We start from the raw sequence: 17,803 nt of genomic DNA on the forward strand, positions 1-17,803 counted from the left end.
AGAACCTAAGCTAACCTATAACGATCTAAGCTTCTCCAAGCAAGATCTTCAAGGTTGTCTTCCTTTGGCACTGACTTCTTTGCTTTCTTCATATCATTACATTACATGAAAGAAACTCGTTTTACATACGAGGGAGTGAGATGAGAAAAGAAGTTACATTTGGGAGATTAAGAGAGAGGCACGACACGCAGGTCGTATTTTAAAATCCAAAACAAAACAAAGGAAAACTAAGGCCATAACCGATCACCACAAGACAATAATAAAAACTTTATTATTATTATTAATTCCTTTAATTAATAAAATCAAATTAAATTTCGACGACCGATCACACTACGCAGAGTTAGCCGGGGGTCCGCTGCCCGGACAGCGGGAACGGGTGTTCCGCTGCCCGGTTAGCGGACAGGGGTCAAGGGGGCAGCGCCCCTTGCGGGGTCTAAGGGGCAGCGCCCCTGCTCGAAAATTTTAATGAACAATTCATTTAAAATTGACGTCGTTTTTCGTATCAACACTTGATACTTCAAAGCACTTTTTCTAGCCGAACTGGTGAATTTTTCCTTGCGTTAACTGGTTAACCATATGCGTTAACCGGTTAACACTGTTTGAAAACATTTAAAAAACTCTTTTCTGCCTTGCGTTAACCGGTTAACCAAATGCGTTAACCGGTTAACACTGTTTGAAAATCTCAAAAACTTTATTTCGCATTCCGTTAACCGGTTAACCATATGCGTTAACCGGTTAACACTGTTCCAAAAATTAAAAAAAAAATATTTCGAATTACGTTAACCGGTTAACCATACGCGTTAACCAGTTAACACTGTTCGGAAAAGTGTTTAGGACGCACAACTCTTGTGCAATCAAACCCCAATCGCATAACTCTCTAACAACACAACCCTTGTGTCGTCACTAACCCTGATGCACCAATTTCAGACCGTCAAACACGTCTCGATTGTTAATTCAGTATGATTGATCAACACGTCATTGCTTCACCATACTAATGTCGGATCAAGAAGCAAACGACCATTGATCGCTCAAAGGAAAACAATCATCGAGGTTTTTGAATGAACGAAACGAGAACACTATATCATATATAATGTATTTTGCATCAGGATCACATATATCACATATATGTAACTTGATCGATCTCAATTTAACCTTTGATTCATTCTGTTTTAATCATATTATTACAGAACAAAAACAGATATCAGATTCATGGTTTCGTAAGTGGCTCTGATACCACTGAAGGAGAATTGCCATCCAAGGCGCAGCGGAATTTAAAATTTTCTCCTTTAATGATCCTTACGAATGGGCATGATCAGTGATAGAATCGTTACCTCTTGTGGCGATTCAAACCTTTGGTGCAGATCTCTGATAATGATCGAATCCTTTGAAGCAAATCTGCGGGGCGATCACGAACGTTGAATGATGACAACGTCTCTACTCAGTCCACACGAACGGATTCCTTCAATCGCAGTGCTAGCTGTTTGTGAGTGAAGGCTTTGAGTGAGAGAGAGAGAGAGAGATACGAAATTCCAACTCTTCAGTTGTGTTGTCTGGAGTGTGAATGCTTCTACCCAAGGGGTTCTATTTATAGAACCACTTGTGTGGGCTTCAAGCCAAAAAGCCCACTTAAGTGCATTTTGGCCCATATCTCAGAATATGCCAAAATCACTTAAGTATTTGGTACTTTACCATATTTCGTATTCTTTTTAAGTACACCGTACCTTACGATGTTCCTTAATTATTCTATCTCTCATCAATCCGTCCTTTGTGTGTGACCCTATAGGTTTTCGCGGCGTTGGCAATTATATTAAATCATGCATTTAACATAATAAACAGTGAGCGGTATCTAGCAACACATCACTGCTACCCAAGTCACGAAAATGTCATGTGATCTGACAAAACCTCCTGTGATAATAATTATGTGTATAATTACCCCTTTGCCCTTATGTCTATATTGAACACAAGGTATAGACCATGTCACCCTTGTCCAGTTCAATATTGGGCCCATAGACATTTATACTGTTAAGCAGGATTGGCAAATTCCATCTAGGACACTCATGTCCCTCAGCATGCTTCGTGGAGTACCTATCAACTGCCTTTATGGTTATCCAGTTACGGACAACGTTGGATCAGCAATAAAGCACTCGACTCTACATCTAGGATCCATAGTGGTTTCAGGTCGAAGAGTGGTATACACTATTATCACCATGAGAATAACTTATGACACTTTGCATAACTTTCTATATAGTATTCTCATAGCGGGTCAATCCAGTATGAATATTACTCTTAATATTCATACCTATGTTTAAGACTTGATAACTCTTTATCCATGATCCATGAGACGTGATCATCAGTCTACAAACATAATAGTCTCCATGCTTTAATGTTATCCCATTTCATAATAAAGCTTGACTACGGACACTTTAGGAATAGTGTCCTTATGTTTAATGTGATCTCATGATTAAGTCATACTTGATACATTAAATGGACTATCTATTCCAGGGACTTTATTAAACAAACATAATAAAGAAAAATGCCTTTTATTATTAATAAATAATTCGATACAAGTACCAAAAGTATTGGCCTCTAGGGCTTACACCAACAGATGTAACATCGGGATGGGATGTTTTAAATGTTTTATTGTTGGTTGTGAACCATTTTACATGTAATGGGTTACATGTTTTGCATGATTGAATTGGTCTCTATCCGCTGCGTATTATGCAAATGTTTTATTTGATAAATAAATGAGCATGACAAGCTACTTTGATGAATGATGTGAAGTTGTTTGTGTGACACCCTTAACTGCATAATTTATTCTGATTGATATATTGTTATTTTAATTAAATATTTGGGGTATTTTAGAAGGGTGTTACATTAGTGGTATCAGAGCATAGTCGGTCGAGTCGAGTCGTAATTATTCTGTTTCTCTGTACGGGATAGGTGTTGTGTAACCCTATCAGTACTTATTGTTTTAGCTTGTTGGGCTTTCAGAATAGAGATGGCTGGAAGAGGTAGAGACGATGCTGCGATTGCTGAGGCTCTGGGTATGCTAGCTGGAGTACTTGGAGGGAATCCGAATGTTGTGGGAATGGGAGCTGCTCGTCAACTGAGTGAGTTCCAGAAGAACAATCCTCCAATGTTCAAGGGAGCATACGATCTAGATGGCGCTCAGAAGTGGTTGAAGGAGATAGAGAGGATCTTCCGAGTGACTGAGTGTGCCGATAACCAGAAGGTCAGGTTCGGTACGCATATGCTGTCAGAGGAAGCAGATGATTGGTGGGTTGCTACCCGCACTGAGTTGGAAGCTGCTGGGAGTGCTGAGATCACTTGGGCAGTGTTCAGAGAGAGATTCCTGAGGAAGTACTTTCCAGAGGATGTCAGAGGAAAGAAAGAGATAGAGTTCTTAGAACTGAAGCAGGGCAACCGGTCTGTTACTGAGTATGCTGCTAAGTTCACAGAGCTGTCGAAGTATTACACTCCCTATGATGAGGCTACTGGGGAATTTTCAAAATGTGTGAAGTTTGAGAACGGGTTACGTCCCGAGATCAAGCAGGCTATTGGGTATCAGCGGATTAGAGTGTTTTCTGATTTGGTTGACTGTTGCAGGATTTTTGAACAGGATACCAAGGCCAGAGCGGAGAGCTATCAGCAGAGGGTTGATAGGAAGGGCAAGAATCAGAATGATCGTGGGAAACCGTATGCAGCTGGCAAAGGTTTCCAGAGACAGAGTGGGATGAAGAGGCCTAGTGGGGGAGACTCTAGTGCCCCTGCTAAGTGTTACAGATGTGGTCAGGCTGGACATCGTGTCCATGAGTGTACCAGTGCTGAGAGGAAGTGTTTCAAGTGTGGAAAAGGTGGTCATTTGGCTGCAGAGTGCCGGTCGAAGACTGTGACTTGTTTCAACTGTGGAGAGGTGGGTCATATCAGCCCACAGTGTCCTAAGCCGAAGAAAGAGAATTAGTCAGGAGGCAAGGTCTTTGCTCTATCGGGTTCTGAGACTTCTGCAGATGATCGTTTGATCCGAGGTACGTGTTATATTAATGGCTTTCCTCTTGTAGCTATTATTGACACAGGTGCGACTCATTCCTTTATATCTTTGGATTGTGCTGTGAAACTTAAGTTAGAGATATCTGAGATGCATGGAAGTATGGTGATTGATACTCCTGCGAAGGGTTCAGTAACTACTACTTCAGTTTGTTTAAATTGTCCTTTGAGTATTTTTGGTAGAGACTTTGGGATGGACCTAGTGTGTCTTCCACTAGTGCAGATTGATGTTATTCTGGGTATGAACTGGTTGGTGTGTAACCGAGTTTATATCAACTGCTTTGATAAGACTGTGATCTTTCCTGAGATTGAGGAAGGAAAGAGTTTGTTTCTATCAGCAAGGCAGGTGAATGAGGAAGTAGCCGATGGGGCAGAGTTGTTTATGCTGTCAGCGACTTTGGAGGCTAAAGATAGACTGGCGATTTGCGATCTAGCCGTGGTGTGTGATTTTCCTGATGTGTTTCCTGAAGAAGTGAATGAATTACCGCCAGAGCGTGAAGTTGAGTTCTCGATTGATTTGGTACCTGGTACTAGGCCGATATCGATGGCTCCGTACCGTATGTCTGCTGTTGACTTAACTGAATTGAAGAGTCAGTTGGAAGATCTGTTGGATAAGGAATTTATTCGTCCGAGTGTGTCACCGTGGGGTGCACCAGTGTTATTGGTTAAGAAGAAAGAAGGTACTATGAGGTTGTGTGTGGACTACAGGCAACTGAATAAAGTGACGATCAAGAATCGGTATCCTTTACCGAGGATTGATGATTTGATGGACCAGTTGGTTGGTGCGAGTGTATTCAGCAAAATAGATTTGAGATTGGGATATCATCAGATACGTGTGAAAACTGAGGATATTCAGAAGACTGCTTTCAGAACAAGGTATGGACATTATGAGTATTCTGTAATGCCTTTTGGTGTGACTAATGCGCCTGGGGTATTTATGGAGTATATGAATAGGATTTTCCATCCGTACCTAGACAAGTTTGTTGTGGTGTTTATTGACGATATTTTGGTGTATTCGAAATCTGAAGAAGAGCATGCTGAACATTTGAGAGTGGTTCTAGGAGTTCTGCGAGAAAAGAAGTTATTTGCTAAACTGTCAAAGTGTGAATTTTGGTTAGAAGAGGTTAGTTTTCTTGGTCATGTGATTTCAAGAGATGGTGTTGCTGTTGATCCTTCTAAGATAGAAGCGGTATCTAAGTGGGAAGCTCCGAAGTCAGTTTCTGAGATAAGGAGTTTTCTTGGTTTGGCTGGTTATTATAGGAAGTTCATTGAGGGATTTTCTAAGTTGGCGTTACCGTTGACGATGTTGACTAGAAAGGGGCAAGCGTTTGTTTGGGACTCAAAATGTGAAGAAGGTTTCCAAGAGTTAAAGAGAAGGTTGACTACTGCTCCTATTCTGATATTACCGAGTTCGTCGGAATCATTTGAGGTTTACTGTGATGCTTCATTGTTGGGTTTGGGTGGTGTGTTGATGCAAAATAAGCAGGTTATAGCTTATGCTTCGAGACAACTGAGGGTTCATGAGAGGAACTATCCGACACACGATTTAGAGTTGGCAGCCGTGGTATTTGTTCTGAAGTTATGGAGGCATTACTTGTACGGGTCAAGATTTGAGGTTTTCAGTGACCATAAAAGTTTAAAGTATTTGTTTGATCAGAAAGAGCTGAATATGAGACAGAGGAGATGGTTAGAGTTTCTGAAGGATTATGACTTTGGTTTGAATTACCATCCGGGTAAAGCAAACGTAGTGGCTGATGCATTGAGTCGGAAATCATTGCATATGTCTATGTTAATGGTTAAGGAATTGGATTTAATTGAGCAGTTTAGAGACTTGAGTTTGGTGTGTGAGAGTACTCACAATAGTGTTAATTGGGAATGTTGAAGTTAACAAGTAGTATTCTGGATGAGATTAGAGAGGGTCAGAAATCCGATGTGCTTTTGGTTGATAAGATGACTCTAGTGAATCAAGGTCAAGGTGGTGAATTCAGAGTTGATGAGAATGGTGTTTTGAAATTTGGTAATCGGGTGTGTATTCCGGATGTTACCGAACTTAAGAAGAGTATTCTTGAGGAAGGACATCGTAGTGGCCTGAGTATTCATCCTGGAGCTACGAAGATGTATCATGATTTGAAAAAGTTATTTTGGTGGTCGGGAATGAAAAGAGAAATTGCAAGTTTTGTTTATTCTTGTTTGACTTGTCAGAAGTCAAAGATTGAGTATCAGAAGCCGTCTGGGCTAATGCAACCGTTGGCTATTCCAGAGTGGAAGTGGGATAGTATCAGTATGGATTTTGTTTCTGGTTTACCGAGGACAAGTAAGAATTTTGAAGCTATTTGGGTGATTGTTGACAGATTGACAAAATCGGCTCATTTCATTCCGATCAGAATGGATTATCCGTTAGAGAGATTAGCCGAGTTGTATATTGAGAAAATTGTAAGTTTGCATGGTATTCCGTCGAGTATTGTTTCGGACAAAGATCCTAGATTTACATCGAAGTTTTGGGAAGGTTTGCAGAGGGATTTGGGAACTAAGCTGAGATTGAGTTCTGCATATCATCCGCAGACTGATGGTCAGACTGAGAGGACGATTCAGTCATTAGAGGACCTTTTGAGAGCTTGTGTTTTGGAAAAAGGAGGTGCTTGGGATTGTTATTTGCCTTTGATTGAGTTTACCTACAACAATAGTTTTCATTCGAGCATTGGTATGGCACCGTTTGAAGCTTTGTATGGTAGGAGATGTCGGACACCTTTATGTTGGTATGAGTCCGGTGAGAGTGTTGTGGTTGGACCGGAGATTGTTCAACAAACTACGGAAAAGATTAAGATGATTCAAGAGAAGATGAGAATTGCTCAGAGTCGTCAGAAGAGTTATCATGATAAGAGGAGGAAGTCACTTGAGTTCCAAGAGGGAGATCATGTGTTTCTCCGTGTTACTCCGATAACTGGGGTTGGTCGAGCTTTGAAGTCGAAGAAGTTGACACCTCGATTTATTGGTCCTTATCAGATTTTGGAGAGGATAGGGGAGGTAGCCTATCGTATCGCTTTACCGCCGTCACTTGCGAATTTGCATGAGGTTTTTCATGTGTCTCAGTTGAGGAGGTACATTCCTGATCCGTCGCATGTGGTCCAAGTAGATGATGTACAGGTGAGAGATAACCTGACTATTGAGACATCACCTATGAGGATCGAGGATCGAGAGTTGAAGCAGTTGCGGGGTAAAGAGATTGCCTTGGTGAAGGTAGCTTGGGGAGGACCAGCAGGTGGCAATGTGACTTGGGAACTTGAGAGTCAGATGAAGGAGTCCTATCCAGAGTTATTCGCTTGAGGTATGTTTTCGAGGACGAAAACTCTTTTAGTGGGGGAGAGTTGTAACACCCCGATAAAAATAAGATAATTATTTAATTTAAGTTAATATTATATTTATTAATTTAATTAAGTAATTGGAATTATTGGATTAATATTATTGGATTATTATTATTATTGGAATAATATAATTTGGAGTTGGTATATAAGTGGGAAATAAGTAAAAAGAGTCTCATTTTTGGTAAAGAAGGTTTTCACGTGAAAGCAGAGAAGCGGCTGAAAAGGGAGAAAGGGCAAAGAGGAAGAGCAAGAGAGCAAGGTTTGAAGAACGGAAAAGATTGGAGCTTAAGGATTTCCGGATTAACTCAGGTAAGGGGGGTTTATCGTCGTTTAATGGGTATTATGGGTTAACATGAAATGGGTAGTGATAAACCGTTGAATTGACCCTAATTGGGATGTTGAATGCTGAAAAATTGTGATGAATAAACTATGTTAAAGCTGTAATTGAATCTGTAATTGGATGGGTAGTGATTTTCCAAAAGTGTAGCTTTTTACGGAATTGGAATCGGAGGTCCGGAAGTCCCCCAATGGCGGAAAATGCGGAGAATTCTGCATTCTGCTTTGTGTTAGCGCAGGAACAGCTTTCTGTCTTGCGTTAACCGGTTAACCCAGGGTGTTAACCGGTTAACACTGTTAGGAATTGTGAAGTATTGTTGTTTTGCTTGCGTTAACCGGTTAACCCAGGGCGTTAACCGGTTAACACTGTTGTGAGTTCTGAGAAATTGCTGTTCTGTCTGCGTTAACTGGTTAACCCAGGGCGTTAACCGGTTAACACTGTTGAGTTTTGCCAGAAAGCGTGTTCTGTGTTGCGTTAACCGGTTAACCCAGGGCGTTAACCGGTTAACACTGTTGAAAAGTGGAAAAATTGGTATTTAAATATTGTGTACTTATTTGATGGTTGGCCTATATTGGCGTATGATGTAATAGGGATCATTTCCCGTTGTTTTGAGCAGTATAGGTATTAGTAGAGTGTGCTAATACTGTGATTAATTATTTGACATGATATGATGTTTTGATACATATGTTGATGATGTATGATGGTATGCATAATGCTGTGAATGTATATGTTATGTATGCTATTGTGAATGGACTGTTTATGGCTTAGAGTGTGAGCATATGTCCATTGTGGATTATTGTTGATGATTTTGCATTGCTAGGTGATTTAGCATGCATATTGTGGCCTTTATGGTGGTAGCTAATTCCCATGGTGAGGAATTAGTGAGTTAGTCATTATGGACTGTTGTTGATGTTTGCATGCTAGGTGAATTAGCGTGCATAGCATGGCCTTGGGGTGGTAGCTAATTCCCATGGTGAGGAATTAGTGAGTGAGTCACTAGGTCTCAAATGAGTGGGACTAGTGGGCTTGGTAGCCGTACCTGGAGTTGGTCGGTGAGGTTGAACTATATGTTCACGAATAGTCGGTACCGCATGCATGGAGTCTCATTGCATAATGTATGTATGGCGTATGATATGAATGGATGTATTCCAGTATTATACTTGTGATGTGTGTTGTGTGTTGTGTTGATGTTGAGTATGATTGAGTTGATATTGCCGTTGCTGAATGTGTAATCTGATTAGGGTGACGAAATGTGTTAAATTACTTAACATTGCATGATATTTTATAATGCTTATTATATCGATTGAGGAACTCACCCTTACAACTATTTTTCAGGTAACGAGCAGTGATTGAGTAGGAGCTAATGCTTGGAGTCTAGTGTAGTTCCTTAGTGGGTCATGCTCTGGTAGATGTAACATCGGGATGGGATGTTTTAAATGTTTTATTGTTGGTTGTGAACCATTTTACATGTAATGGGTTACATGTTTTGCATGATTGAATTGGTCTCTATCCGCTGCGTATTATGCAAATGTTTTATTTGATAAATAAATGAGCATGACAAGCTACTTTGATGAATGGTGTGAAGTTGTTTGTGTGACACCCTTAACTGCATAATTTACTTTGATTGATATATTGTTATTTTAATTAAATATTTGGGGTATTTTAGAAGGGTGTTACAGCAAGCATCTCAATTTTGTACAATCATGAATTGACAAGGTTCGAAGGGATTGCAGACCTTCCCAAATTTTTTCTGGTAAAGACTCGATCTCTTTGCAGCATGAGACTTGAAGAGAGTCCAAAGCAAGGTTAAAGGGTTCATTTGGTAACTCCTTCAAGTTAGAAAATGAATTTATTTTTAGACTTTGAAGACAAGTAAGTTTTCTGAACATCCCCTCTGGAAAGGATGTTATTCCTGTACCTCCAAGGAAAAGGTTAGCAAGACCATATAAGCTAGATATTGAACTCAGTAACTCATTGTTACAGTCAAATACATTCAGGTGTTTAACATAAGGAAGACATGGCAATCTAAGTTGAGAGCAAAAGTAAATTTGTAAGATAGAAAGACAAGGAAACATCTCCCCTCTTTCCACTTTCAACAACCTCTATAATCTTGGTAACCCGTCTAATATGAGTAACTCAAGAGAAGGGAAAATCTTCACACCCATACTGTCATGAGATTCGTCATCATCTTCATCATTATCATCCACAAATTTCACATTGTCCATATCACATAGTTGGAGTTGTTTAAGAGATAGTAGTTTACCAAGTCCTGAAAGCCGCACACAGTTGTTGCAACCCTTAAGTTCAAGAGAAACTAAACTTGTTAGAGTTTGGATCCAACTTGGGAAACATAATCCGTTATAATGATGTATCTCCAAGCTTTTGAGATTTGTGTGAGGTTGAAGCCCTTCTAGTACTTGCTCAGAACTAAAAGTCGGAGTCTCAGGGATTTCATGATTGACGCTCCATGACAAGCATACTTCATGGAGTTCTTTTTTAGCTTTCAAATTGGCATCTTGAGCATGAGATAAACTTCCAACATCTTTTAACCCTTTGATACTCAGTTTTCCTCCAAGGTTTAGATCACATAGTTCTGTTAAACTTTGTCCTATCTCTAAACTAACGATGTATACACTTAAAGTTCTTAGGCAAGTTAATTTTCCAATGTAGGGAAACAATTGGGAAAGTGCATCACAATCTTCAATGACAAGATGCCTAAGATTTTGTAAGCAAGCCAAAAGTTGCGGAAGACATCTCAGTCTTTTAAGATTTTTCAATTTTAAGATTTCTAATTTATGTAAGCTGTAAATTGAGTCAGGAATGTTTTCAATGTTAAGACTACAAAATTCCAAATACCTCAGATGAATTAAGCTTCCGAGTGATGATACCTGGAAAGAGGAGAAGCGTAAAACCCGAAGAGAAAAGTTTGTTGGAAATGGGAAGTAGTCAGTTCGTACAAATCTATCACAATTCAACTCAAATATTGTGCGTAAGGACTCTACTTTTTTCAAAGCACTCTTATCGACTGATAAATGAGAAGCATCATGAAAACTAATATGATGTGTACTTTTTGACAAACTAGCCATGTTTTTATTCTCTAAAACCACACATTCTTGCCCCATTATCGACTGAGCAAGATCATGGACAAGATCATGCATCTTGAAAGAAATGTCTCCAGAATATTCATCAATCTTGATGTCTTGAAAGAATGATTTTTGGCACAATTCATTCCAAATCATGCTGCCAACATCTTCGACCTCCAAATTTTCTCTAGACGAAATAAATCCATTAGCCAACCAAAGAATAGTGAGTTCTTCTTTCATGATTATCCACTCTTTGGGAAATATAGCACAAAAAGAAAAGCACTGCTTTAAGGTCGGATTTAAATGAAAGTAGCTCAACCTCAAGGCAGGCAAGATTGAATTCTCATGTGTTAAAGCCCAAATACTGCTCTCTTTAACTTCAAGCCATTCTTTTTCTCCACTCCTTGATCGCATCAGACCTCCCAATGCTCTTAGTTCAATCATTGATGAATTAGTTAGGGTTTCTGTGCTAGTTGAAGTGAAGAAAATTCGAGTGATTGTGTTTGGTTTTTAACTGAAATCAGTGTAAAAAAGGGATACAAGTGTGTTTATTTGACAATTTAGAAGTTAGGACTTCAAAAGTTAGTTAGTGTGTTTTGGAGGGAAAATTGATTTTAGGGGAAATTTGGGAATTGTCCTTGCACACGTGTGTCATACCCCAAAATTTGTCCTACTTTTTTTCATTGCATCTAGCCCATGGCTCATTTCATTTGTATAATTCAAATTCCCTAGTCATCCATCATAAGACATTCATTTATAGATGCAAATAACATAATTGATTTACAGGTTTCTTGTTATTTAAGATATAAGACAGTAGTTTATGATTTGTAAGCTTATGGTCATTATGCTTTATCTTAATATTGTGGATTGTGAGCATAACAAATTGGTGGTTAATCTTTGTTCTTGAGTTGAATCTTCTTAGAACCCTAATCCTTGGTTTTTTACTTCTGATCATTTTAGTTACACTATGTCATTGAGATTTAGGGGTCATTTTCAAGTCTTGATTCTAGTCAATAAAAGTCAACCAATGACAATTGACTTTTTGTTGACCATTTTTATTTAAAAATCTTACTTAGTGATCACCATTGATTATTTTTTTGTTTATGACATGGTATTTCATTCAAGTGGTCAGAAGCAAGTCAAGAGACATTCAAACTCAATTTTGAGGGAAAGTTCATCTTTCTTAACATACAAGCTACATTTCATTTCAAAAGGGCATTACCATTACAAAATCACCATTTTTCATTACTGAATAAATCTAAAGTCAACTACCTAAACCTAAATTCTATAGTTTTAAAAATTATATAAACTAGTTGTGTATCTTTCACCGTCATTAAAAGTTGTTAACATCTTCTTTAAAGTTGCATCCTTTAATATTATTTATAAAAAATATGGATCAAAATCGAAAATCAAACTTAAGGATTGATAAATCTTGTGTTTGGGTCTGATGCAACACAAGAACAAGAAGAAGACAAAAATTGAATGATGAAAGTTGCACAAAATAAATTACAAAACATGTGTTTACACTAAACTTTAAGTTTGATTCACCCCACCAATTTAGACAAATTGGATATAAATGGTTAATCCGGCGAATCCCTTTCGTGATACTTTTGAAATCTTAATATGAATCGCATATTTACATTAAACATATTAATCAATGATATTTTATAGAATAAAATTCATTTACTAATTTTCGTGTACTAAAAAAATAAAAGAATAACTTATATATAAATTTTGGCTCTAAAATATGGAATTTTGATGTTCATATAGAGTCTAACAAAAATTTATAACAATTGATGGGAGGAGCAATGTTTCATATGATTTTCAAGATAATGAGTCAGAAACGGTTATATACTACTAACATTAATATATAACAAATGGATGTCATGGTACCTTTGGCTTTTGTGCCTATTGACCAAGAGATCTTTGGTTCTAAACTTCTAATATAGACAAATGCAATCTTTAACTATTTATTTTATTATTTTAATAAATAAATAGTTTAATTTTAATGCACTGAAAGTGTAAAGTTTACACTGTCAGTTAATCACAGCCATTGATTTTTTAGAAAAGTTTGACTTTTTCTATAATCACATGTAAAGTAACTCAAACGGATGATTGTGATATATTGACAGTGTAAAAAATTTTACACTGACAGTGCATAATAATTAATCTCATAAATAAATTCAAAAAATATTCAAAATCAAAAGTGCTGAACCCATGACATTCTATGACAAATGTAATTTTGACCATTTATTTTGTTATTTTAATAAGTAAATTAAAAAAAATGTTCAAAATCTGTTGAACTCATGACATTCTAAAACAAATGTAATATTTGACCATTTATTTTGTTATTTTAATAAATAAATTCAAAATTTCAAAAAAAATGTTCAAAACCTTGAATCCGTGACATTTTAATATTTATCAAAAATCATAATTAACAATTTTTTATTGAAAATATTTATAAAATGAAATTATTCATTTTTACTAATAAATTAAATAGTTTAAAAAAATTTCCAACAGGAATTGCTTTCATTGTTAGTATCACTTTCCTGTAAATAATAATTTTTTAATTTTAATTTTAAAAAAAAATTATAGACTAATATTTCCTTGCCTAGATGTCCTAACAGAACCGCTCTAACAAAACAAAGAAAAATCTATTAAAAGAATAGTCCAAAAAAGTTTCAAAAAATGAAATTAAAAAACAACAAAAAAAAAAAAACCATGAAACCAACTCTCCCAAACAAAAACACTAACAACAATAATATTGGTACCATCAGAAAGCTCACTGTCATACATTTACCAAATTTATACATAATCACTCGCAGAGCACAATCACATAAACAACAATAAAATTGAGCAATCATAAGAACTAAAAGAACAATAAAATTGAGCAATCATATGAACTTCCACTGCATGAAGATCTTACTTTCAAACAAAACAGTAGACATAACTTGATCAATCAACTGCTTTCTTTTATACTCCATTGCAAATGGTGGAGGTGGAACTGTGGACGTCTCTACTTCTTCCTTCTAACGAATAATTTTTTTTGGAATATGCGCTATCTTGTTCCAGTCCTTCCCTGTTTCCTTCTTGCATCGCTCCTCTAATGTTGGGCAACCAAAAATGTTCAGAACCTCTAGAGAAGTGAGGTGTCGAATACCCTCCGGCAGGCATCTCATATCTTTACAATAATTAATTGTCAAGGTTCGAAGGGATTGCAGACCTTCCCTAATTTTTTCTGGTAAAGACTCGATCTCTTTGCAGGGTGAGACTTGAAGAGAGTCCAAAGCAAGGCTAAAGGGTTCAATTGGTAACTCCTTCAAGCTAGAAAATAAACTTATTTCTAGACTTTGAAGACAAGTAAGTTTTCTGAACATCCCCTCTGGAAAGGATGTTATTCCTGTACCTAGAACAAGGCAGAGGGTAGTAAGACCATAGAAGCTAGAGATTGAACCCAGTAACTCATTGTTACAGTCAAATACCCTCAGGTGTTTAACATAAGGAAGACATGGCAATCTAAGTTGAGAGCAAAATTTAATTCTTAAGATAGAAAGACAAGGAAACATCTCCCCTCTTTCCACTTTCAACAACCTCTCTAATCTTGGTAACGAGTATAATATGAGTACCTCAAGAGAAGGGAAAATCTTCACACCCATACTGTCATGAGATTCGTCATCATCTTCATCATTATCATCCACAAATTTCACATTATCCATATCATATAGTTGGAGTTGTTTAAGAGATGGTAGTTTACCAAGTCCTGAAAGCTGCACACAGTTGTTGCAACCCTTAAGTTCAAGAGAAACTAAACTTGTTAGAGTTTGGATCCAACTTGGGAAACATAATCCGTTATAATAATGTATCTTCAAGCTTTTGAGATTTGTGTGAGGTTGAAGCCCTTCTAGTACTTGCTCAGAACTAAAAGTCGGAGTCTCAAGGATTTCATCATTGACGCTCCATGACAAGCATACTTCATGGAGTTCTTTTTTAGCTGTCAAATTGGCATCTTGAGCATGAGATAAACTTCCAACATCTTTTAACCCTTTGATACTCAGGTTTCCTCCAAGGTTTAGATCACGTAATTCTGTCAAACTTTGTCCTCTCTCTAAACTAACGATGTATACACTTAGTGTTCTAAGGCAAGTTAATTTTCCAACGTAGGGAAACAATTGAGAAAGTGCATCACAATCTTCAATAACAAGATGCCTAAGATTTTGTAAGCAAGTCAAACGTTTCGGTAGATATCTCAGTTTTGAAAATTTTATCAATTTCAAGATTTCTAATTTATGCAAGTTGTAAATTGAGTCAGGGATGTTTTCAATTTCAAGACCATAAAGTTGCAAATACCTCAAATGAATTAAGCTTCTGAGTGATGATACCTGGTGAAGGGAGATGCATAAAACACGAAGAGAACAATTTCCTGGGAAGTAATCGGTGTCTAGATAACCATTATGATTCAAGTAAAACATTGTGCGTAAGGATTCTATTTTTTTCAAGGCACTCTTGTCGGCTGATAAATGAAGAGCTTTGTGAAAACTGATATGATGCGTACTTTTTGACAAACTAGCCATATTTTCATCCTCTAAAATCACACACTCTTGCCCCATTATCGACTGAGCAAGATCATGGACAAGATCATGCATCTTGAAAGAAATGTCTCCAGAATATTTATCAATCTTGATGTCTTGAAAGAATGATTTTTGGCACAATTCATTCCAAATCATGCTGCCAACATCTTCGACCTCCAAATTTTTTCTAGGCGAAATAAATCCATTAGCCAACCAAAGATGAATGAGTTCTTCTTTCATGATTATCCAATCTTTGGGAAATATAGCACAAAAAGAAAAACACTGCTTTAAGGTCGAAGTTAAATGAAAGTAGCTCAACCTCAAGGCAGGCAAGATTGTATTCTCATGTGCTAAAGCCCAAATTCTGCTCTCTTTAACTTCAAGCCATTCTTTTTCTCCACTCCTTGATCGCATCAGACCTCCCAATGCTTGTGCCGCAAGAGGCAATCCACCGCATTTCTTCACGATCTCCTTCCCTATTGCCACAAGTTCTGCGCGTTCTTCCTTATCATGTCCAAATGCATATTGTTTGAACAACAACCAACATTCATTTTCTGGGAGACCAGACAAATGATAAGTTTGGCATGTTCTCACAATTTCCGCAACATCCTCATCTCGAGTGGAAACTAAAATGGAAGAGCCTCTAGATCCACAAAACAACACGGATTTTAACTTATTCCATTTCTCTTGGCTTAATCCAGATTCTAGTTCTTGAGTCTTGTTCCATACATCGTCTAAAACTAGAAAATATCTTTTACCTTGCAACAAATCTTGCGCCTTTAGTTGTATTGCATCTAAATGTAAGGAATCACACTTCTGAGATGTTATAGATTCTATAATGGAACATAGAATCCGCTTGACCGAAAATACCTCAGAAACGCAAACCCAAATTTTTGCATTAAAATTTCCAGTCACCCTAACATCATTGTAGACCAATTGAGTAAGAGTTGTTTTTCCAACACCGCCTAAGCCAACTATGGGATAGATGGAAAGAGAGTCAGAGTCCCTCGCTTGCGTGAGAAGAAACTCAACAATCTTGTCTTGATCATCTTGTCGTCCAAAAACTTTAGGTTCAGCAATAAATGAGCTGGTTTGGCGCCATTCAGGTACTTCAATTGAGCTTTCCCTAATAGTAATACCCTCTCGTAGAAGAAATTTGTTTTTACTATCAGCAAGATCGTCTAATCTCCTTGTAATTTCTTTCAACCTGTTACCTATGTCACGACGAAAAATTAAGTTCTTCGGGTTGATAGAGCCCCTCAGTCGGCTAGATTCAATGGAACATTCATCAAGGATATCATCTAGCACATATACAGCATCTTTGAGTTGTTGCAGCCATATCTTAATAGACCGGTCAGTGACTTGTTTCTGCTCAGCATCTTCAAGGACAGCCTGGATGAGACCTAACGTGGTTGATAGCTTTTCAGCCTTTGACTTGATTCCGAACATGGTGGAAAGTTCATTTTGAAGCAGAAATGACAAATTTTCTAACACAAATCCAAGCAAGGCCTCGGCCATTTTTTCAGTATAGAAAGAGATGAAAAAATAAGAAGATGATACTATAATTGGTTTAGATTGAATTTCGGAGTGTTGAAGTAAGCAGAAAGAAGTGTGAGTAGAATGCAATGGTAGCAAGTAAGCAAGCATATATAGCCAGTGCAAAGTTCAATAACTGATGCAAGCAATGAAAATCTTGAATAGCAAATGAAATGGAGACAGGTGTAGAAGTGGTTGAGAGGTGAGGATAAGATCAGAATGTGAGAGAAAAACACGTGAATATCTCATTAAAATAGGATTGATGTCTCTCTCATTATTATTTCTGGTATATATATATAGAGATTATAGAGTTATACAAGTAATTACACTAATTAATTATATTTAATGAAAACAAATTAATTTCTAATTTGTTTCCCTTATTCTAGAAACAAATCCTATGAATAAACTAATTCCTATTCACACTGATTTGTTTCCCTTATTTTAGGAACAAACCTTTAATCTATGAATAAACTAATTCCTATTCACATCCCCCCTCAAATTGATGTTGTTGGTCAATGAGCATCAATTTGCTAACAAGAAACTGATGACGTGGACGCGGAACGGCCTTGGTAAGAATATCTGCAACCTGCAACTGAGTACTGACATGTGGAAGTGATATTAGTCTGTCATCATATGCGTCACAGATCGAATGACAATCAACTTCGATATGTTTGGTGCGTTCATGAAAAACAGGATTCGCAATGATTTGGATGTCACTTGTATTGTCCGCATAAAGTGAAGTTGGCTCTGTTTGAGGAAATCCAAGTTCAGCCAAAAGACCACGAAGCCAAATTATTTCAGAACAGGCAGCAGACATGGCACGATACTCAGATTTAGTAGAAGATTTAGAGACTCTCGCTTGTTTCTTACTTT

General features: G+C 37.4%; 2 protein-coding genes across 3 annotated transcripts in view; both read right to left on the reverse strand.

Moving 5' to 3' along the window:
• LOC127122294 (putative disease resistance protein RGA4) overlaps positions 1-11,270 on the reverse strand; it is a 30,256-nt gene extending 18,986 nt beyond the window's left edge. The window contains exon 1 of the mRNA XM_051052657.1: positions 10,509-11,270. Coding sequence (XP_050908614.1) covers positions 10,509-11,270 — 762 coding nt within the window. The remainder of the gene's footprint in view (positions 1-10,508) is intronic.
• Positions 11,271-12,765: 1,495 nt separating this feature from the next.
• Positions 12,766-17,026, reverse strand: LOC127118533 (putative disease resistance protein RGA1). 2 transcript variants are annotated; one of them, XR_007802259.1, is made up of 2 exons: positions 13,598-17,026; positions 12,766-12,786 (listed from the first exon to the last, which is right to left on the reverse strand). XR_007802259.1 is itself a non-coding variant. In XM_051048740.1 (1 exon), the coding sequence occupies exon 1, from the start codon at positions 16,910-16,912 to the stop codon at positions 13,856-13,858; it is 3,057 nt and encodes a 1,018-aa protein (XP_050904697.1). In that variant the 5' UTR covers positions 16,913-17,026; the 3' UTR covers positions 13,561-13,855. The 2 variants fall into 2 exon arrangements, 1 of the variants encoding a protein (XP_050904697.1); XM_051048740.1 differs by lacking the exon at positions 12,766-12,786 and having other exon boundaries at positions 13,561-17,026.
• Between the last annotated feature and the right edge of the window lie 777 nt (positions 17,027-17,803).

This window comes from Lathyrus oleraceus, chromosome 2 (genome assembly GCF_024323335.1).
Source record: "Lathyrus oleraceus cultivar Zhongwan6 chromosome 2, CAAS_Psat_ZW6_1.0, whole genome shotgun sequence".
Taxonomy (NCBI): domain Eukaryota; kingdom Viridiplantae; phylum Streptophyta; class Magnoliopsida; order Fabales; family Fabaceae; genus Lathyrus; species Lathyrus oleraceus.